At 29.5% G+C, this 25,584-nt stretch overlaps 1 protein-coding gene across 1 annotated transcript in view; it reads left to right on the forward strand.

Annotated features, from left to right (window-relative positions):
* Nucleotides 1–20,454, forward strand: part of LOC113518970 (insulin-like growth factor-binding protein 7) — a 41,938-nt gene extending 21,484 nt beyond the window's left edge. The window contains exons 2-3 of the mRNA XM_026904010.3: nt 13,254–13,519; nt 18,988–20,454. Coding sequence (XP_026759811.1) covers nt 13,365–13,519; nt 18,988–19,096 — 264 coding nt within the window. The 5' untranslated portion in view covers nt 13,254–13,364 and the 3' untranslated portion in view covers nt 19,097–20,454. The remainder of the gene's footprint in view (nt 1–13,253; nt 13,520–18,987) is intronic.
* Nucleotides 20,455–25,584: the final 5,130 nt, after the last annotated feature.

Consider the following 25,584-nt stretch of genomic DNA (forward strand, 5'->3'; position numbering starts at 1 on the left):
GCTCTCTATCACGGAATGTGCACATTAGGATAATAACTAGGTAGTGTTATGTTATTCGCATATTGTAATAATATGATTTTGTTTAAATCACAGTTCTATTTAGAAATACTATGAGCGTTTGTTCTTAAAGTGCTCTTTTAAACCAACTTTCGAAAGAAGGAGGTTTTCGATTCGGTTGTGTTTTTTTTTGTTACTTCATAACTCCATCAGTTGGTCAACTGACTTGAAAAATTCTGTTTTATCTAAAAGGATATAGTTACAGTTTGATCCCATAGAACTTTTATAATATTCGGTTCAGTAGTAAAAAAAAACTGTAATTAAACGATTAAAGGACTTAAATATCGTGTAAACTAAATGACATATAATCTATATTAAAATAGGATATTTTTTAACTTAATTTATGGGGACAAGACCGCGGGGCACAGACAGTAATAAATAAATAACATTAGTGCTTGTTCACTGAAAAGATGGAATATCCTTCGCGAGGGACTGAAGTAATTTTCATGGAATATATTGCGGGGGACAGCTGTCAGATTGTGATCACTAGGAATGTGGCTAACTTGAGATGACTTTTTGTTGATTAAATATCATATTTACATTATAATATTGCGTATGTTTTCCTACTTTGTATGATTTTTTTATTAGGGTTCTGACGTTAAAAAGAAAACCTTAATTTTGAGCTCCGGAACAGGTTTTTATACATATAAAGTCACTTTCATAGTACTCATCTATTTTACTACTATTTGTTTGAAAAATATTACATTAGTGAAAAAAAAGTATACATTTTGGCCATTTTAGATGCCTTAGGATTTACTATAAATCAATAGTTTTCAATGATACAAAATTTTTTAAATAGCTTGGAATAACACACTAGCTGAGTGATAAAGTAAAACGGTCGTCTATGGATATGCATAGCAGACTTTGAAAACTAAACCTTACTAATGTTACTAATATAATAAAATTGTAACTAAACGATGACTGTACATGGAATATATAAAAAAATCTGATATCCCTCATATCAGATATTTTTCATCTTCATCATCAGGGTCATAAAAAAAACAATATAAGCTAAAATAATAAATTTTAAAAATTTTGTCTGTATATCTATCTGTATTTTTGTTCCAGCATTACGAAAAAACTACTACACCAAATTGAAAACGAGTTTTATAGTTAAATTACTAAATGTTTAACATAAAATTTAGTATATGTTTTATCTTGATATGCTATCTAAAAATAGACTATTTTGTTTGTTCTCCTACTTCTGAAATCCACGCATACGAAATAGCGAGCTAAAAGCTAATCTTTAAATAAATAAAAATTATATTATTAAATCATTCTAATTTATTCAGATATTTAAATATATGTAAAAAATTGTTTATAATAAAAAACAACGTGCCAACATATAGGATTTTATCCCCCGTATCACTACTGAATAATATTCACATACACCCAAACAGCCATCCTTTCACGTGGCAGATTATTCAGGAATGTGAGAATATACAGGCTATAAAATTTTACAAGCAAAAAGGATCAAAGCGTTCAAATCCTAGGATCTAATGTTGTTACCATTATCTAAGAATATCTTCTTAAAGCTTAGTGTCGCATTCTGTCGTTAAACACAATAGCGGCTGGCGGGTAAACAATGTAACAGTATTATTTGAAGTACATAATCTAATTAATAGAGGGCGAACAAATAAGACCAGAGATTAGCTGTGATTTTGTTTGCACGTTTGTGTAAAACATTTAGGTTTATTGTTACTACCGTCTGTAATCTTTACTGAAATAAATAAATGTGAAAATTGTTTGTTTGTTACATCTTAGCGTTATTTACACTACACTATGAAATTTAATACCTGTACTATATGGAATGAAGAAAGATATAGGCAACTTTTAATTTAATAATAATAATTATTCAGATGCAGTCGCGGATAAAAGCTATAAGCTATATAAATTTACCCGCTTATTATATATAAGCGGGTAAATTTAGTTATAACTAAATTTGTAATAAGAACAACTTGATTTTGTCAGTTTTTTATGAATGATGTTAACATAAGATCGGGGTAAGTAGCGTGACTAAAAGAAAGCCAGCAGTGAGTATGGACTATTGATAGACAGAATTTGCCCCGGCAAAAATTACTTCAATATAAAAAACTTAATATTAACTAATAAATAGTTATTTTTAATACAGTGTGGTCCCAGCATAGAATGGACCACCCCTTTCTTTCCCGTGGGTGTCGTAACAAGCGACTAAAGGAACTTAATGGTCGAGGAATGGGCAGCAGTGTCCCTCTTAAAATACCACTAAAGTCTACGGTTGTCAACCCGCCTGCCAATCGTGGCAACTACTGGCAAAACCCTCCAATAGGGGGAGGCCTATATTTAGAAGAAAGTTAACGGTTGATATAGTGAGGAAGTTATTTTTGATTGAGTCACACTAATCAAAGAAACGACAAAACCTTCTTTAGATATATTAAAGTATTTAAATTTGGAACTTGGCTGTCTATAAATAGATTTTGCAACAAACTCTATTTTATTCTGAAAAGAAATATGGATTTGATATCCATACAATTAATGAGACTGACAAAAAAATAAATCCAATGGATAAGTAAAATAAATAAAATCAATCCAGAATTAACGAAGATACAAAACATATAAACAACGCGTAACATATAAAAAATTACAGGTGAATGTATTACCTCCCGTTTTCAAGTCGCTTAAAAATTTAAACTATTGATTCTTTGTATTTGTGTGTTTTATTGAATAGGTAATTAGATACATTTCCTTTAATAATTGAATTTAATCCTCAGGTAATACGAGTAATTACATAAAATGTCGGCCAAAGTCATCATGCTGTATTATTTATATACAAGGCTGCCAATTTGTATGTATATTATATGTATATCTGAAATCCCGAAATAACTAGTTGAAGCAAATTATTCAATTTTATTCCAATTTATCTATTTAAGTAGGCGTATTTAAAGTGTTCTGTTGGATTTTTATTACATGCTTTTAACGTGAAACTTAATATTGTCGTAAGTTTTTATAATTAGGAAATTCCTTAGAGCATTTGGGTGACAAAGTATTTTTACGACTATTAGCGTTTGCAAACAAAATGTAAGCGTAGGCACTGATTCAATATCAATTACATTGTCTATACGTAAAATTCCAATGATTTCCGTATTGCAGCGGTGGGCACATAATGCGTAATGTAGTTCCGACTTCAATTCCTGACCGAGGCTATTGAATAGACTCATTTCTGGGTATTATGAGTTATTCCCCAAGATATTTGTTGTCTGGTTTCTTTAATGGTTTATTCTGTCCCATGATGATAATAATATTTTTTGTACACAATTCCAGCAATCACCTGGTTCTTAAATGAGAATATTCTACATAGTACTGGGCATTAATATTATATGTTTTATAGTATTATATGTCGTGTGGTCTCGGTATAGAATGGGCTATCCCTTCCTTTCCCGTGGCTATCGTAAGAGGTGACTAAGAGAACTTAATAGTCCCTCTTTAAACATAACCAAAAGCTTAACTACGGTTGCCAACCCACCTGTCATACTTGGTAACACTGGCAGAATCCCCAATAGGGGGAAGCCTTTGTCCAGCAGTAGATAATAAGTTTTAATAATATAATTTTTTATATAATATTATTTTTCCCTTAATAGTAAACTACCATCAAAGTAATATTCTATTCGCAAACGAAGCTGTAACTCAAACAAATATTTCTATGTGAACTGTCAAGTTAAATTAAGTCTCCGTTTACTTAACATCACCTGAACCGCTTCCGAGTTAACCAAAGCAGTTTCTACTTTACTTAAAGAAAATTTCTGTTCATAAGTTGCGAACTTGAAAATTATCTAGACTACAAGTTGAGTTGTAGAGCTAAATAAAAATTGAATAACTCTCATACGGCTATGTTTTAAATAAATGTATTTAGTTTCTATATATCATATAGATATTAAATTCTTCACCACAGATGCAGAACTGAATCTGACGACATTTTAACGTGTTTTATTTAGTTTTAAAATGACTTCCAGGAGGTGTTTTAAATTAATATATTATCAGACTAATGTTCACGAAACATTTCGCTGCTCTTCATCACAGTGGTATATTTTATCACACAGAATGCTCGTTTCTTATTATTTTGTATATAAATTGGAATTTCCATTCATAATATTAGTAAATATACCATATACAAATAAAATAAATACTTCATCATTATCATATCAACCTTTAACTGCCCACTGCTGAACATAAGCCTCCCCCTTGAGGGTTTTGCCATTAGTTGCCATGCTTGGCAAGCGGATTGGTAACCGCAGTTAGGCTTTAGAGATGTTTTAAGAGGAACGCTGCTGTCCATCTCTTGCCCTCACTTAGTCGCCTCTTACGACACTAACAAGAAAGGAAGGGGTGGCCTATTCTATGCCGGGACCACACGGCCACTTATACTTACTGTAATGAAAATGTCATTATAAAATCTTTCTATATTCGACTACTGTTTCACATTGTATTATATTCGCTAATATGTTATATGTACCTACACAGTCACTTTCCATTTATAAAGTAGTAAAAACGTAGAAGTATCAAATAAATACAGTTGAATACTTTGTACATAATATGTTGATTTCAGCATTTTCATGCCTTTAATATCTTTTGGAAAACAATGGTCGATAATTAAGTAAAGTTTTCAGGTCATTCGAATTCTAATAATTAGGTACTTAGTTATTCAGGTATAAAATTCAGAAAAGTAATTTTCACATTGTTTATTATTTAATCATATTATTGAAATAAAAAATAAAGCCTTTATTTTTATACCATTTCTGAATCAAAATCTTAATATTATTTGAATAATCTTTGAGTATTTGTAAAGAAATATAGATAAACATCTAAACGTTTGTTACCCAGTTACGCTCTAATAACTAAATAGATTTGAATGAAATTTAACCCATAGTTAGACCATACATACATATCGGTCACGCCTGTCTTCCATTAGGGTAGGCAGAAACAATGGAACGTCAAATGCTTCGATGCAAACAAGCCTCTTTCGCTTCCTCCACATTCATCAACCTATGAAAAGGTCACGCTCGCCGGTTACGGATACTTTTATAAGATACAGCATAAAATCTAATATTAGTATGTAGAATGCTTTTATTCTTTATTTACCTTATATGTTTAATACTTAAAGTCATGGGTTAAAGCTATTATTTGATAAACATCAAAACAGTAATGTACATTAAAAATTTTGGACCTATCAGCTCAAATGGTCAATTTCCAAAGCAAATGGCTTGTGAAGTAAACAAATGACGTCGATTTATTATGGTTCAAGTTCTCCTATCAGCAATTTGCTAAAACCATTACATGCTTAATTGACTCGCTCCATTATAGACAAATAACCGGACTATGTCACTTCCTGGCAGGATTGTATTCACTTTAACATTAAGTGTAATAACTGTTGATATTTGCATTTTAGTTTCAGTTGATCAAAAAATATAAATTTACACTATTTACATTTCTCGACTTACAAGACTGATTACTTCCTATATTATAACTCATTGTGCACGCAAATAATGTCTGAAGGCAGCACACGTGGTTTTGATGACTTGGCAAATGAAACTGAAAATAATTGCTCTTCCTAATTTATTTCTTGTAACACATTGACAATTGCTTTATACTTATATATTATATTTTTATATTTTACTGTATCTAATTGCAGAGAGACCCTCGCTTGTCCAAGTGCGAACGGAAGAAGAGACTGAATTAAAGACAATTCTAGTTACATTTTTACTAGATCATAGACTATAAGAAACTGAGATCCTGCCCATTAGGAATAAATTGTGATTAATTTAACTGAATATAAAAATAAGAGATTTAGACATGTTTAAGCATACAATATTGCGTAAATACTCATTATGGCCCACTAATATATTGCTTCTTGGTTTCTTATTCGAACTGTCAAGGTAAGGAATGTTTTTTCAGAGTTTTATTACTTAGGGCTTCCAAAACCCAAGTAAACGGGCCTTAATTCGTCATTAATTAACGTCAAATAAGGTACTGATCAAACGAGCTCAAATTTTATAAAAAAAAAGTCTTTAATGAAAAAATTGCCAATCGTATACAAATAAAGAAAACGTATATTTTTCTGTCGAGAAAACTAATCACAAACAGATCATGTTTCTAATTTGAAACAAATGACAATTTATGGAGCATATTTTCTACGTAGCTTCTTTGATCAAACAAATATTGTATATTTTCTTATAATTACATAATACGAGTACAGTACTACTCAATTTAGAATACAATAATAACTAATTAAAGACAATGTGAGCAAAACAGGAAATACGAGAGATGTAATATAAATTTACGAGCATATAAATGTTTCAGCAGATATATTTGGCAAATAAATAATCGTATCCAATTACTGCCTATATGGATCGGTACAATTAGGGATCAGGCAGGTAGCCGGCTAATGATTGAACCTATCTTGTATGGGAAATAGGAGATCCTAACTTGAAATCAAATCCCAAATATATTTGGCTGTTTATTCGATCTGGCTTGTTTACAACCACAATAGACGGCTTTAATTCATGATTATTTGCTATATATAGAACCTATTCACAATATTCTACAGTACACAATATATTTGCTTTTTCGGTTTCTATGAAATTAATCTCTAGTTCCAATGTTTCAGGCTAGAATTTCAGCCTTACAATGAAACATGCCTAAACCAAAATCGGATACTAGAGTTATGTTTCGTTGTTTCCATAATCCTTTCATGAAATGTTTAATCTATATAAAATTTATTTTGATACGAGTAGTACAGTATATCCTCTGATTTATTATAAAACTAGTACTAATAATTTACTTGCGACTTCATCCGTATAGTTGCTATTTTATATAAATTGATTGAGATAAAATTAGCATATATCCTTTTCCATTATCAAATGCTATGTATATCAAATTTTAAGACGATTTTTTTTTTTCTTTTCTTATGGCACGGCACAAAGTGCATCCGCCAAGACGATTTATTGAGTTTTTAAGTTTCCAGAATGTAGCAAAAAAATTCTATTTTCAAATTTATAATACATGTAAAGGTGATAGGATAAGAAGGAGGTTTGTTTGATTCGAAGCATTTGGCGTTCCACTGTTTCTGTCTACCCTAATGGGAGACAGGTGTGACAGATATATATGTATGTATGTATGATAGGATAAGATGTAATAATATTACAAAATAAAAAAAAACCTTAATGAATAATTAATTAATTCGTCTCAAAACTGTACGATATTTACCAATATGTAACGAAAAGACTTAAAAAAATCAAATATATTCTTATAAATATTTATAATACACAAGATATATAGTAAAATAGATACTGTTTATTCAGTCGCCTTACTACAGTCGCGTTCCAGAAACATTGCATGTTGCACATAATTTAGCACATTTGCAATCATAATTCAAGTCAAGTTTCAGTTTGGTACTGTTCGCTGTGTCTAATTTAAAGTTTGTCTCTTTGAGATATATATTCGTATCTCAGTCTCGTAACATACATAATACATTTTGCCAAATTGCGAGTTGCACTGAAGAAGTCTGCGTTAATTTGGTATTGTTATGATTCTAGGCACTAACTCTTAAGCCTGTATATATTTTAATGAATTAGGTGTAATTATGCTAAAGTCTGTATTACTGGTTAGTTGATGAATATTATTTTGTTTAATTCTGCTAACATTAGTATATGCATGACTGCCAACATTTAATGATTGACTACTATTAGTAGAGACTACGACCTTACCTAGAAGTCGCAGTCTAAGTGCTGTATCGTCAATGCTAGGCTCTATAGTAGCAATCATTAAATTGCCTAATGATGCTTCGTTTTAAGATAAAACTCATTTGTATTGACCAGGGGTTCCCAAACTTATTTTGTCTACTGCCCACTTTGAGAATAAATTATTTTTTAGCGCCCCCATTACTTCTATTATTTCAAATTAAATTAACCAATTATTGTGAGCTATATTAGCGGAGATTAAACATTAATTCTAAACGAGCCTCTACACAATGCCCCCATTTTTTTTCTGGGTCTCTTACTACCCCCCTTTAGGCTTACAGTGCCCACAAGGGGGCGTTATCGCCCACTTTGGAAAAGGCTAGTATAGGCCGAATAACGGTCAGAAATTGGTGAATAATGGAAAAAGTGGCAGAACCTCTTTTTATAGAGCGTTAATATTACTAATCAATACTCAAATGTTGGTAGTCGTACGTAAATTCCTGGTAGCGGAATTAAACAAAATAAATTATAATCAACTAACTCGTCTAATTGCTACAAATTTCAAAGTATTATTTTTCTTTCTATTACGACTAAATATATATATATGTATATAAATTTATCTCTACCTTGTTTCAAATTTCATAGGGTTACAATGTAATTTCATAATATATATTTTGTTCATAAATAAATCTTGAATTACTTATTTTTTTTTTATTTTCATTTCGTTGTTATTTTACATAGCAATGAATAAAAATATTTTAGGATTTATCTTTATTAAAAATTTAAAATATTATACACAGAAAAAACTGTCTACTTAAAGCCTATAGTTGTCTCCCGAGGCTCCACCTCGGATCAGGTTAAAAGTATAATATTTATTATTCTATATATATATCAATCAGTGCACTTAATTTCATTAATATCTGTTCAGTCGTTTCCATATATTGAGTAATAAAGATTCAAACATCATAAGAATTATCTTTACAATGAAATAATAGACAATTCTCGGGGTTTTGCTATTCGTGCGAACTAATTTATAAAGTGTGGTCCTGATTACGAGTATAAAAAATGTTCCGTGTCTAAAAGGCGCAAACAAACTCATATAATACGAATTCGTACTGATAACAAAATATCTGACTGATGGAAGGATGATTAGCTATTGTATTGCCACAATCTTGGAATCAATAGATACTATTTTTAATTTCGGGTAGTAGGGTGACGTAATGTAAATATTGCTATTCAGTAATAGGCATATTTTATCATGTAATCAATGCCGTTAATAATATATATTTAGACCATAAAGATCAATTTTTTTTAATATAATTTTTTTATGTTCCATATTTGTCAAAACCGATTTTTGATAGTATTTGTTCGGTATGCGTGACAAATCGCACATGTTAGGCTGGAGCCATCAATCAAGTACGACATTATTTGAATGACATTTAAGAAAATACAAAATTTCATAGGCATGAGCTATCAGAATTATAATGCTAAATTTGACAAACTATATATTTCATATCTATGTACGAAATCCTAAGTGATATGCAGACTAATTCAACTCCGCTTTTGTGTAAACTTTGAGCAAAACTGAATAATAATTTTGCGAATTCTTCAATTGTGCAAATTATATTAAAATGCACGACTAGTTCGTCAGATAATTTATCATGTGAATCATATGAATTGCGACATATTGGAAACTGATGCTAGTATTTCAACTGCAAATAAAATTTAAATTCTAGATACCTCTGAAAATATAAAAATAAAAAATTTGATAGACTAGCCGCAAGTATATTTATTGATAGTTAAAAGTATACTAATATAATGAATATTATATTATATATTCATATATTTTATTTAATAGTCATATAATAAACGAATTATCCTGTATACCTGTCTACATAATATGCCATGTCTGTCTACTGTAGAAAGTAAAAAAGATAGATGAAAGTGTTGATAATTTTAAAATAATTTTGAAATGACTAAATATGAAAGTATATAATATATATCTAAGTCGATACTTTTGAGGATAGTTACTTCGCATATAAATAATTAATTATATATTATAAAATATTTATATATACATATATAACTTTTTTAATATAAAATCATCTACTTTTAGTTATATAAATATATATAGTGTAGTTCTTTTTTACGATAAGCTATACATATGTCTTTATTGACCTTACTTTTCTATTCCAACCTTCATTCGCCTTATCCTATATAAGTATTTTTTCCAAAAATACCGATACATTTAAAGCTTAAGCTACACTAAATCGCCTCCTACTTTTTATGGCGTATTCGACCACTATTATAAACCTTCCATCTACGAAATAGAGTTTCCTCTGACTAAGAATTCACACGAAAACAAGGTATAAATTGGAAACCGGTCGGCCATCCCCAGATAAATGGCTCAATTCTGAAAGAAGTGCGGTTCGATAATGACCGTAGACGATTTCCACGAATGGCGACGGGTGAGTAAAAATCAAGATTTGATGAACAGTTGTGAAAGAATGAAAAAAGTAATTGTGGTAATTTTAAGCCTCTTCTAAAGGGAGGAAGTTGACATCCAAAAACTAAAAATAAGACTCAATTCGCATTATGTTTTGTATTATTTGTTACATTCGGACTTTTGGGTTTTTACATGTTAACTTGATCTTGTCTTTTAAATTTCTTTTGAACTATTTAATTAAACTATGCGTTATTTGATTAGATTTATTTTATGCTACTATTAATATGTAATGATTATTTTTTTTATAATAAAGTAGTTTAGTTTCTTCACAATACCAGTAGTACATATAATAATTTTATCATTCAAATAATTTCGCAGAAGATGTTTTAAGATGTTTAGAAGTAAAACACGTATCACAAAACATGCATGAACTACATGGTAGTCGTAGATTGATATCTAATATGGAAGGTTGTGGAACTTCTGATAGTAATAGTGGTGGTCAATCTTCGAGTGTTGGCAGTTACACACATATTAATGGTAGCGGAATTAAACAAAATAATTCTAACCAAATAACCAGTACTTTAGAACTACAAACATAAGTTGATAGAGATGATAACACTTATCGTATAGAATCCAACGCTTTGATTTATTACACAATTTGAGAGATTTCTTCTGAAATTGAGGAATAAATGAAGATAGCCACTACAAATAATGTTTTCAAAAAGATAACGTCGCAATTTTCTTGTCTCAATGGTATTTTTTATTCTTTGTGACACTACTATAGAATATAAATATATATCTACGTGGATTCAGAACTTCTCCTACAATTTAATTCCCAGTAGCTCCTTTCAATATTTTTATCTTACTTTGATCATAGCTTTATTTCTTTACTTAGATATCTTTCTGATTCTACCTTAATTCACTTTTATTAACATAACCGACAAAATCTGCAATTGCTAAAGCAATCAGATTAATAAGCAAATAGTAACTTGTAAAGGTTACCTACAATTGTGTATTGTTTTAACTAAATCTTAGAATAATATTCTGTTAATATCGACAGAACTGTTTGAAACAAGTGAAATTGCAAATGCTAATAGATACACAAAGAGAACCAATTTAACTCATTTCCAACATATTTTGAGAGAGCCAAAGTTTAGAAACTTATCTACTGAACCCACTAATAACAACCGATAGAATGAACTTGACTGGAGGCAGATACTGTATATATAATGAGCAGAAATTAGCTTGTCTATTCTTTTGTTAGTAAAATCAATATGACCACTATTCTTTATTATTATTATTATAACCGACCTAGAGAGACAGTATTTTTTTTTAATATTTAATACCTATTGTTATACTAATTTCATTTATACTGCGAAAACTCAATATTGTACAATTGCTAGCAAATTAGAGGAATTGTAGGAACGATATGAAAGCAAAACAAAGTGTTAACTACAACCAGTAAAAAAGTATTTAACATAATTATTATACAGGATTAAGATTGTACAAAATCTAACAATAAGATAGTTAATTTGACCTAAAAAGAATTTTGTTACTTGATCTTATGTACAAACTGTATTTTGTAATATCAAAATCTAATAAAAAGAACTTGTATTAAAAATTAAAAGTACCATTGTTTCTTGAGGTTTGTTATTATTAACAATTATTTCATTTATCTATTTTACATTTTTATGATATAAATAAATCATAGAGGTAGTGTAACGAACTACCTGTCAAACGTACGAACTTGTATAAATGAACTTTTAAAAACGACGGTATATTTTTTATGAATTAAGATTTCTTAGTCAATCCAATGAACCATTCGTGTTTCTAGCATGAAGCAGTTGTGTTTGCATGGCTGTGTTTCGGTTTGAAGGGTGGGATATGACAGTGAATTTTTGGGGTACAGAAGAATAACACCTGAGTCCACAGGAATGGCAACACATGAGGGAATCATAGGCGAAACAGTATACTCTGTTATGTCCATGGTCATATCATATCATGCTCATATCTATAGGTGACGGTTAACATTTTCCATCAGGTGGGCCGTCAGCTTATTTGGCATTCTAAATTGCATAAAAAAACATTATATTTTAATAAAAAACGTTTTATATGAATTCTTGTTTTCTTAAAATAATATATTTAATTATAACCACTAAAAGTAGCTTCCAATTTTAATTTGCTAACTAATTTATAACTTAAATACAGAATATATACATCTTTAGAACTTCGCTAGTTGAAAACCGAAGCCCCGTTATTTACTTAAATTGATTTCTGGGTGAACTTCTACTCGGTATTCTCTTTGATGTAGATAAAGTTTGTTAGTTGTTAATTTGATATCATTTGGAATATTGATGATATCATCGGCAAATTGTTATTCCACATACTTATACATTGTATAACCGTATACATAAATGTATTGTAAATAAAATAGAAAAATCAAAATATTAATTATTATAAATTTTTAAAAAAATTCCCAAAAAAAGAAAAGGCGACGGTTACCACTTTCCATCAGGTGGGACGTCAGCTTGTTTGCCATTCTAAGTTGTATAAAAAAAAAGTAATAATTTTTCACTCAACTAAATAAAATCACAATCTCCATTAACTGAATCGAAAATAAAAAAAAAATAGCAGCTTTCCTTAATTCCATCGGAAATGAAATAATTGTCAAATATAATTAATATATATCGCAAATGTGTAGGACGCGATTACCTACATCCTAAATATATAAAGTAGATTTATTTGAATAACTTTTATTCAAATCTATTCATCCGTTTACCGTTTTGTTTTCTTAGTGTAATATTTTCTTGTAAATGTTTGTATTTATAATAAGTTTTCCATTGTAATCTTATATAGGAAGCAATAAAATGTATCTATCTATCTACGTTTCATTCAATTCTAATAACGCTAAACAAATCAACACATTATAACAAAATTAAAGCACAAATATTACAGATATAAGACTATTGTTTATCAATTATTTCTATTTTGTTGTTCGGTTAAATATATGTAGTAATAAATATTTCCAATTGTTTCAGAATGCGAAAGAATTGTTCGTCGTCATAAATCCAATAAAAATGTGCGACAATGCGTTACTACGGACAATATAAAGCAGTGAGATCGTGTTCGAGTGTGATGTGAGAGACATTATGACCAGTAGTAGCCGTTGGTTGGCGATGTTGGCGGTGGTGGTGGCAGCTGGGGCGGTGAGGGGGTGGGATTGTGTTTGCAATCCGAGGGAGTGCGAGGCGTTGGAGCCCAGTGGATGTCCTGGGCTTGGAATCGTCGTTTGGGATCCTTGCAGGTGAGTTCCCAAGGAATAAATATTTTTATTTATATGACTATCTTCATGTCGCAGTGGTGAGTAAATTATCTCAGTTATAGTATATGTATATAGTATATATATATATATATATATATATATATATATATATATATATATATATATATATAGTTCACTCTGATGAAAATCATGACCTTTTTTACTAAATATTAAAATGGAACATAGAATCTTAGTTGTTTCTATTTAAATTTAAATATTTTATAATGAATATTTTTAAAGCGATACCTACCACTACATTTCTTATTATAATTTAATATTTATAGGTATACTTCTTATAAGATGTCCCAATGGAAAAAATCCAACATACCTAGAAGAACGTTGGCTTATCTATTGCAGTTCCGAGCGTCCGTTACGAGATTCAATCACTTCAGGTATTCCGTAAGGGCTGCCTGAGATTACTCAGATTCTTACACAAACACAGTAACATATATAACATAAATTTATAGTTATATTCAAACATGGAACTTATTGGAATATATTTCCAAGGTCATTTTATGTCATGTATTATCTAAGAATCTAAGAATTAAACAGAAAAATTGAAAAAGCCAAAAGCCATACGATAAATATAAATGGACTTTTTTAACGTTTTATTAAACGCAGTTTGCTAATAGTCTACAATAAAAGTGATAACTTTTACCGTAACCATAATTATTATATCTTTTTTATAAAGTAACAAACACTTTCGATAAAAATTATAAACTTTGTGATTGCAAATTGGGGAAAATATTGAATATCACAATAATAAAGACTAATGAAGAACCTCATTATTTTTGGACCATTATTAAAAATGGGCGCTAATCCAATTAACTGTATTAATACTATAAATATGAAAGTTTGTAACGATGGATGGATAAATGAATGTTTGTTACTCTTTCACGCAAAAACTACTAAACGGTTTTAGATGGATTTGGTATACTGATAGGTTATAACCTAATTTAACATACAGAATACTTTATATACTTATTCACACAGGGAAAGTCGCGAGATACAGCTAGCTATTTAAATAACTTCAATATTCAAAGTAGAGAAACGCGCATGTTAGCATTCCACTATAAAATACAGTCATGTCAGCTTAAAGTGCGTTAACACTGCTTCTCTCGTTCAGCGATATTTTCCATCGAATACAATTGAGCTGTGAACCCCTCATTTATTCACATACAGCCATAGAATGGATAAGGAGGTGTACCTACCTAACCCCCATCTTTGCTAAATCGTTTGATTTCCATTCCTCAATCTCGACTTCAACCTCCTTTATTTTCAGATTTATATTTACTTATTTGATTTTGAATCTTTGATCAGATTTGAGATGCAGACGTGTTTATAAACAGATCTCTATGTTTATGAAAAATCGTTATATTTTCGTTTAATAAATGGCAATATGAAACTTTTTGTTATTTTATTGTACTGTTAATAACAATTGTTTAACGTAATATAATTAAATATCTAGAATACTGTATACTCACAGTATACTCTGTTACATCCATGATACTGCTCATGTTTATAGGCGATGGTTACCATTTTCCTTTAGGTGGGCCGTGAGCTTGTTTGCCGTTCTAAGTTGCATAAAAAAAAACTGTGTACAAAAATGTCGAAATCTGAGTCTCTAACTACTACAAAAATACATATTAGTATTACATATTTCTTTAACTAGTCAAATACATTTTTATGTAACTCTTCTGTGAATATCTTTAGCAACAAAATCAAATTAACGAAGCAAAGTCAAAAAGTATTTACTGGTTGGCTTCGTCTAAGTTGTCGGTAACAAGATCCGTTAGCTTGAAAAGAGAAACAGATTTCACAGAGATCTTTGGTAACAGAAGGTAATTACTGAAGCCTTTTGTACCGGAAAAGTTTTCTTTATTAGTTCTATTCGTACCTTACACCAGCTTTGTTCAATTTTTGGTTCCGCTCTGTTTGTGGCGTAATCAATACAACAACTTTCAAATACCTTTTTTTTTTCATTAATTAGTATTGTATTGGAAGTAGTAATCAAGGTTATAAACATATACTTATTAACATAGTACAAATACTTATAAAAATAATAACAGGTACAAAATCGATAAAAAAAGTAAGAGGAATATATTTGAAAACTGTCTCGTAGAAGAATAAAATTGATAAAATTTTATATTTAATAGAATTAGCTGATCAGCTACATAATATTAAAGAACTACAGGTGTTGGGTTACGCATTCAGGTAGATAGTAGTATAGGGGTAGATAGTAAATAAAGTACAAATATTGCACAGCGTATGTGCTTCGGTATAGACTAGGTCACCCCTTCTATTCCCGTGGGTGTCGTAAGAGGCGACTAAGAAAGGGCGAGGGATAGGTAGTTTCTTTTAAAATATCTCTAAAAGCCTAACTGTGCAGTTGCCAAACGTGGCAACCACTGGCAAAACTCCCCTTATGGGAAAGGCTTATGTCCATTAGTGGATAGTTAACGGCTGAAATAATAATATAATAATTGCACAGCGTTATTTGTTTAAGTTTCTTCACTTTGTTTAATGAGTATTATTTTTGACTATTTTATTTTTTATGTACAAAATTATGCTCTATTAATGATACATTATCAAAAAACAGAATACAATAATTACAGAAACTTACTTGATTCATGTAACTAAAGCTTCGATTCCTAATACGGTAAATCAAAGAATTATTTCACAGAAAAAGATTGAACAAGTCAAAGCCATACGGCGGGTTTGATCCACTTAGATGAAGTTCGTCCCTGATCTTCAAAATAAGGAAGCGGACCGACTAATACAATTACAAAACTTTCATCCTGAAGCTTAATTTGGATTCTATTTATATATATTTATTTGTAAATAAACAAAAATATGTTATTTATTTGTCTTAATATTCGTCAAAATTATATAAAAAAGTTTTCTACCGAGACTGAATACAAAAAAAAATATTTCATAAGTTATTTTTATAAATCATAAAATAAACGCAAAATTATTAAATTATTATATAAGTCTATTAAAAACTATTATTTCTTCTGTTTTTTATAAGGGATGGGAATTAAAAGCGATCATTTAGGTAAAACATGATAATTTATATAGATAGATAAACGCTTTATTTGAATCATTTATGACACACGTTAATTAACAAATGGATTCATACTATCAAATTAATTATGTTCTTTTTTATAAATGTAAAATAAAAGATAACATACAAAAATATGTTTTCGCCATATGTGTAGCAGTAGCCCAAATAGGCTACACCTCAGTGATAGTTTTGCTTAAAAACAAATTTTCAGCTGCAGCCTTAAATTAGGCTACATAGATGCGTGCAACGAAACCAGAATGTCCTTATATGACCAAATTAACAAAAATAAAATTGTATTATATAAATATATACTTATATATATGATATTATTTATACATATTGTGATATTACTTATATAAATGATACTTTACCTGGATTATCTCGATATTTCGACCAAATTACACTAGCCGTGGTCACGAGTAGAGTTGCTTATGTAACGATGTCCAGCTTCCACTTTCGAGGCAAAAGTTTTTACTTCTGCTTCAATATCCTCATTGTCCCACTTCAAACAAATTGTGTCCCTATACAGAGGGTTTCTGCACATAGCACAGACCAATGTTTTTATTTGATGCATATACCGACTGTATATATGATAACCCAGTTAAATTATCATAGCTTACCTAAAAGATTGCATTAATTCCCGTCAATTATAAATCATATACCATGGAATCCAAAAGTCTAAAATTTTATATTATATCTTCTATTTTAAAAAACAACCAAATATGCTTTAGTTGTTTTTTAGTTAATATTTTTTTGAAATTTAAAAATATTTTGCAAGTAAATTTATGTAGTTTTATTTATTTTTATTTGTTTATCTAATATAATAAATAGTTACATTAACTATTCATTATAAATATACGCGTATCTGTGTGTGTAACTTAAGGTAAAGTACATTCATATTGATTGATTAAAATAAAAAGTGTCCTTCTCGATATCAATCGGTAACAATTACATTTCAGAATAACTATTATTTAACATACAGACGTTTGTCGTTTATCGAACCATCTTTTTAGAGAAATGTTTAGTTTCACTGCTAAAATGATTGACATTTTCTGCACAAACTAAATTCCTCTTTATGTAAACATACATGCAAAACACGTGTGCATTACAATCTATGGACACAAATTACTTCGAATATCACCCTGTATAGATAAAGTAAAAATAAGATGTAACAAAACATACCAGTCTTGTTAAGGGCAAAATCTATTAAATTATAAGCAACTTGATTAATCCCTGACCACTCAACTGAGATCAGAGTTAATTGTGTTAGTAAACTATATTCAAGTTAAGCTTTGTAAGTTCATATAAAGTTTAGAGTTTAGCAAATTTAATATAGTCTTCTCTAAGTAGTGCTGATAAATATATTCTATTTATGTAGATATTTCCTGTTTAATTTGATTTATTGATAGATTTTGTTGCTACTAACGACCAATATAAATTACGTATTTAATGTTGCTTTTCCCCGTATTACTTTATTTATTATTCTGAGAATAGAATATTTATATCTAAATCATTATAAGAAAGGAAAAGATAATTAAGTAAATATTCCTAAATACACAATGCAACACCATTTAATCCGGATTTAGGTAATAATATAACTTACGGGTAATAATGAAACTGATATTCTTTAAGTATCTTATTTACATTTTCCATTTCTTTTTGTATTTACATTACAAATAAATACACAAGACTGTATGGAAAATTGCTTTTAACAAAAAGACTATTTTGTTGCACTTATACATGTATTATAAACGTATTTATTTAATTATACGTATCCTATCTACTGTTGAATCTTTATAGGATGCTACCGTAAGTCACGGCTGATGTACCGGACTTAATAATCATATACGAGTATTCTGTGATAGTCATGATGCTGTTCATATCTATGTAGGTAATAGATATCATTTTTCATCATGATTACTCCTCAATATTATTTTTGCCTTTATTATATACTTTGGAAGATGCTTGGTGAAATTGAAGACATTATTTTCTTTTTTTTTTTAAGAAATGATCTACCAGTGAATTTATCCAAAAAAAAAAACCTTGGAAATTACTGCACTGTGTTAATATAGGGAAATCATAATTAATTTTGAGTTTTTTCAGTGTATTCATTACATTTAGAGGATTGGCAACTTGCTTTCTATTCTATGTATCATAAAAAAAAAAAACTTTATTTCTTATATCATCAAATTTATTCGCTTCTATTTCGTAGATACATTCTGTATACATAAAGTTTCTAGTTAAAAAAAAAATTGTTATTACGATGTAAAAAAAAGCTGAAAGTTCCTTTTGAGAAACTATAAGTATGCCATTAACCACGTAATAACATCCGGCGCACTACTGTGACCTTTAGTTTTATTGCTCTATAGCGTGCTTTTCTTTACAGATGCTGCAAGGTTTGCGCAAGGACACTAGGGGAAGACTGCGGTGGTTTCAGAGGGACTTGTGAACCGGGCCTCAAGTGCTACGAAGGTTCGTGTACGCCTATAACGTGAACTAACTGAAACAAAACTTGTATTATATGTGTATAGTGTTGAATAGAGAAAGAAACATATCCCCAGTCAACGTAGAAAACGAGAGGACCACACCTGGCGAGGATAAGTAAAGAATAATTGGAACCTCACGAGACATCTAGGCATGTCTGTGACAATAAATTAGTGATCGAATAAGGGACACTTTTTCATTGTAAGAATTATGGACAGATAAAAATGTACATTGTAACTATATGGTTGCCGATGCTTTGTAAAGATTATTTCTTTCGGAACGAGCGCAAATTTCATTTTAATGTCCCAACTCCGCCTGTGGAGGAAACGATAAAATCTCCAGTTTTCTGTTCCCTCGTTATGTTGCCATTCAACTCTATGAAAGGTTCTCGAGAAATTTGTTTTGAAAAACAAACAAAGCAAGTATCAAAATAATGTTGAAATTTATGTACTGTCATTAAAATTAAGCCTTTGAACTAAAGTTATTGTATTCGTTATGGTAATCAAAGTTATTTAGATTTCACATTTTGTTTTGGCTGTTTAAAATTTAATTAAATTTATTAATAATAATTTGTTAGTTTATTTATAAATTATTAAATTTTACAATTATATTTTATGTATTATTGTACACAAAAAAATCTAAGGAAGTGGAATAAAAATAAAAAAATCGAGTCACATTTTGACTTTCATAATTACAACAATAAAGTAATTTGTATCAAAATAATTCTTCTTAAAACTTACATATTATTATTTATTGTACAAATTAAATTTAATTATCTAATTTATTTTTATAATTATTATCACTTCATTTGTATATTTTTTTCCGCAATTACTATGTATAACATATAATTATATCATAATGAAATTGTTAATCAAAACATTTATATACATTAATTAAAATGATGGAATTTGTTACTGTTGGTTTTTAGGTGTCAGGATTAATAGTATGGTTAGCAAGTGAAAAAAAAAACAACAATTGTAATTAACAATTTATCTATATTTCTGTGTGCTTCCAGGTTACATGTAGTTAAAAAGCAAAAATATAATGTTTAATATTGTACGTACAAGTAAAAAAAAAACAATTAAAAAATTCTTAGTTCTGTAAATATTATCTGATTAGCATTTTTATCTTGTAGAATAATACAAAAATAAAGTAGTTAAATAGTATATACTAGAATAAAAAAGTAGGATGGATTCATTTTGTATATCCTATCTGGTCGACTTTAGTTACAATTTTCTAAAATGGCAGTAAATATTTTCTTAATCATAATATAACCTATTTTAGATATTCATAAATAGTAATTAAGTAATATATTTATTTTATAATAAAAACTAATTTATTTTACTGTCGTAATTAATAGCAATAAAAATAAAATGGGCTTTGTTAAGTCACCATCTTCTTCATATTTGCAGAGAGCAAAGTTCGGTGTGTATATATTATATTATATATTAGAATTAAGAAGTTAATGAAACAATTATATTAATACATAATTTTGAGTTGTCTGCAGAAGCAAGTGTCTTGATAACATATGTTTTTAAAACATACATTTAGTGCATTGAGAAAGAATATTTTGCATATAACACTTATTACCTAATTGAGACAAAAGTTCGATTATATTTTGTGTGTATTGTTAAAAAATATGCAGTGTAAAAATATTGAAATGTAATATAAGACGAACGAATTGACTACCTTTACCTACAATTTTCTTTTATATTTACTAATTATAATTTATGGGCAGTGTTGTAGAATTAATCTATCATTTATTTTATAATAATAAACATGGTAATTAGCATCCTTTTAAGATTTTAAATGTTTTGCTATTAAAATTCAATATTTTTACGAATGGTAAGAAAATGTATATAAAAATGATAATAAATTTAGTGCATTTTATACTGAAGCGACATCAGAACGCGTTTTGTTAGTATGAATGGTTAAAAATGTTTTGTCATTTTTCAACCTAAATTGGGTCGAGGAAAATGTTCGGTTATTCAATTATTAATATTCAACATCACTTTCTTAAAAGGATACTAATTAATTCAACCTTTATGTAAAATATATTTAAATGACATAAAAGGAATATAATGAAATACATGGCCTAATTATAGAAATGAATTTAATAATAACAAGTTTTTTTTAAAAAGAAAAGTTTAAATTTAGCATAAATTTATTTAAATTAACATAACGGCCGAGTATAAAGTTATTGAACCACCGTGTAAATTGCCATAATTTAGATGTAATTTCCATTTCTTCGAAATAATTATTTGAAATAAGCCGATTATCTTTGATGTGTTTACGACTTTGGCACTACATACGATACAAATTCTATTTGTTTCGTTAAGCTGTAATAAATTATATAATTTAATTGCTTGTGAATTGTTACCTTTTAATTATCATTAAGTAATACAGAACGTGTTTGAGTTGGTATTTAATCTTTACATATACATGATAAAATCGAAACAAAGTCAAAACTGTATATTAAATAATATATATTTATAAATGTAATATAGAGGTGCATAGAATATGCGATTCTAAATTAAAAATATAATTTTTCCTCTGTTTATGTATTTTCAGATTTACCTGATGTATGTTATTTTATTCAATAAATCTTGACGTTGAAATTTTCACAGTATATCAAACCAAATATCGGTTAAAATAATGACTATGGAAATTTTAAAAACTTTATGCTCCAATGTTGAAAAATTGTTGTTTTTTTAAAGCATTAAACATAAGTGTGAGAAAAAATTATAAGATTATTTAAAATGAAGGCTATTCTATAGTAATTGCTACAGTAACTTATAAAATGTCAATAAAAAGTTAATAAAATATCGACTCACTTTAATTGAATTTTACCAGAAGGCGCCTCTCGTAGTACAGCAATGCTTTAACAATAAATGTTATTCTAAAAAGATTACTGTACAAAATAATTGAAAATTTGTTTATTAAAGAAATATTGGAAACTATAATTATATTTTAAGACGATTACAACCGCGAGCCGAGTAATTGTTTAACCGTAATAGAAATAATTTCTGTGTCAAAATAATACTATACAATATTTATAAGGTGTTTTTTTTTTTTTATCAAGGATGGCAATATTATGTTTAGCTGAGCCCTCACGTCACAATTGTATTTTGTGAGATCCACGGTGCTGTTCGTGCCTATAGGCGAGGAACACTACGTTTGTGGAATATTAAAGAAGCAAATTGTGCATACAGACGCGATTCCAAATTTTTATACCACCGAAGATATTACTTAGCATCAAACTTGCTTAGTTTGATTATATGTATTAAACAGCTCATCTAGATATATATTATACATAGAAAATATTCAAACTAATAGAAACAGATCTACTTATAAATAAAATTGTTTGTATTTTGAGGGAAATGAACCCGTGGTCATCGGAAGATAAAGTAGTGCGTTCAACCGCTGCATCACCAAAATCATCGTCTAGGTCAATACCTATTATATACTAGTCTTTATTAATCGAAATATTTCTTTACTATTATATTACTTCCATACAAGTTTTTTATGTAACATAGGGAGCAAATATGCTTGTGGCTCACAAAATGTTTACAAAGTGTTTATCGCCGCCTATAAGCAATTAAACAAAATAAGAGAAATTACAGGTCAACACACCTGTAATTTCTCTTATTTTGTTTAATTTGCTAAAATTATTTTTATTTTAGACCGACATCTTAAATTATATCGAAATAATTTCAAATCGATTTACGTCTGTAATTATGATTGAATGATATACGAGAGCTGTCAGGAATTGATGAATGTGGTGATTCGTTCGTTTTACACTACAACATAAATTGCTCATGTATAATAGCCACATATAATCAAAATGTAACCTGAATTGAATATTTTATATTGTAAGTTGTACAAATGAATTAAATAATTCAGACTTACTCGTTAATTGTGCACACATTGAATAAATAAGTTAAATAATGAAACATGTATTTTTAATTATCATATTATTAATCGTAATCATCAATCATATCAGCTGTTATGTGTCCACTGCTGGACATGGACCTCTTTATCTACGATATAGAAGATTCGCATTAAGAAATATCTTAAGCAAAATAACCCTATCCAGGCATTTGATAACCTGATTGAAATTGAAAATCCTCGTATGCAGACAGAACATTATAAGTTTTGGTTAGTAAGAAAATACGTGACCTGAGGACTTTAGTACTTAATTAATAAACATTAAAGTTTTTAGACAAACATGTAATCTGAATCTGGACAGAACAAGATCTACCTATATATGTGTCTATAAAAAACATTAGTTATCAAATATCCATAGCGACGTTCAGACACCTTCCATTAAGTGCATCTAGATTTACAACTGCAACTGTACATACAGAAAGTGTGTATTCAAATGCCGACTCTATGCAATTTCGCTACAAACTAAGTAAATGCAGCATAGAACCATGACTGCAGTTACGTACCACCTGTCGCCGGTAGCGTTGAAGCACTTTGCCACAAAACTTGATTATTCTTGTACATATGGCAAATAACGTCCAATATTAACGGCTTTTTTAATTACTACAAATGGCCACTTAAAAAGTTAAAAACCCGCTTCATAATTCCTTTTGTATAAACAGAGAGAGACTTTGTTCAAAAGTCCATTGCTTGGGTACCTCTGTCGCATTCGTGTTTCAACCGTGAAGCAATTGTGTTTGCATGGCTGTCTTTCGGTTTGAATGGTAGGATATGGCGTGAATTTATTGGGTACAAAGGAATAACACCTAACTCCTCAGGAATGGCAACGCATGGGGGGTATCATGGGCGAAATACTCTGTTATGTCCATGGTACTGCTCATGTCTATAGGCGACGTTACCACTTTCCATCAGGTGGGCCGTCAGCTTGCCATTCTAAGTTGTATAAAAAAAAATCTGATTATAAAAGTGTACCAATTTGTTAATATAATAACCACACCGTGAGATGACTATTAAATTCAGAAGATCATACAAAATTAATTATCATGCACATATAAAGAAGATTTTGAAACAACTGTAATAAAAAAATATTACCATCAACTACGGACCTGAATGGCTGTGTGGTCTTGCCATAGGATCACCTCTTCTTTTCCAATGGGTGTTGTAAAAGGAGATGAGCTGCTGCTCATCTCTCGGCATTTGGCGATGTTTTAAGAGGGTCATTGCTATGCCTGTTTTAAAACATCCCCAAAACCTAACTGCGGTTGCCAACTCGTCTGTCAAACGTTGGCAATTATGAGTAAAACCCCCCAAATGGGGGGGCCTACGTTCAGCAGTGGATAGTTAAAAGCTGATATGATAGACATGAACAACATAATAGATATGCAGATATTATAATTCTATTTACATTCTGAAGCGTTTGATAATATTAATGGTAGATAGGTATACTATTACTAACGGTAGAGAAGTGTACAGCTTCACTTTCCAATAGTTCAAGGGTTGATCCTCTCAGAATATACACATTTGAATATACACACGTATGTGTCTGTGTATTTTAATATGAATGATTTCTATAAATAAATGTATATCTATTAAGTACACAAAAAAACTCTGACTTCAATGGTGGCAAAATCAGTTATTTTTTTAAACCAAAATATTTTTATTGAAATTTCTATGGGACCAATCTTTAATTATATCCTTTTAGTTAAAAAAGTATATTCCTTTCCATTTCTTAGGACGCCAAATATAAATAAATACGTACATTACGGTTTCAGAGAAGCTTCCTTCCATGAGTGAGATTGTGATATGACCTTCGCGCCGATGTCCCTAGAGACTACAGCATGGGATTCTTCAAAAAGGGCGTAATGAGGTTTCATAGGGGTCGACAACGCGCGCGTGACATCCTTGGTGTTATGTCAGGCATCCGTAAGCTACGGTGACCGTGTGTCATTAAACGAATTATATGCTTGTTTTCCACTGTAGCAGTATAAGAAAAACAACCGAATTGAGATTCTCTTTTTTAAATCGGTTGAATAATATTTAATTCTACTCAGTGGAAGTGCAATGCGTAAATCTCAGTGCGATAATAGAAAAGACAACTCAGAGTGTGTTAGTGAGAAGTCGTTTAAGTTTGAATCCTGTGGCTTCAGTATATGTTTGAAACGTCAATATTGCACAGGAAGCTTGGATGAATTTATAAAAAAAATGATCCGAAAATCTTTAAAAAGAAGCTAGATTAGGTACACTTTTTAGTATTTATGTTAAAACAATATTCAGATATGAAAAATAAATTGAAATCATTAGCATTTTTAACTTATATTTTTTAAAGATATGTTTATATTCGTTGGTTGACATACCATGAGAAATCCTAATGACTTCGAATAAACTTAGTAGTTATGCAACTTAGAATTTTTGAAAACAAACTAACGACCGGCTTGAAGAAAAGTAAACGTCGCCTATAGACATCAACAGTACCATATGCATAGCAGAGTATATTGTTTCTTATGATACTCGTCATGCGTTGCCATTTTTGATATTATATTTCTAGATATTATAT

Source organism: Galleria mellonella, unplaced genomic scaffold (genome assembly GCF_026898425.1).
Source record: "Galleria mellonella isolate WM207_F2 unplaced genomic scaffold, CSIRO_AGI_GalMel_v1 utg159, whole genome shotgun sequence".
NCBI lineage: Eukaryota > Metazoa > Arthropoda > Insecta > Lepidoptera > Pyralidae > Galleria > Galleria mellonella.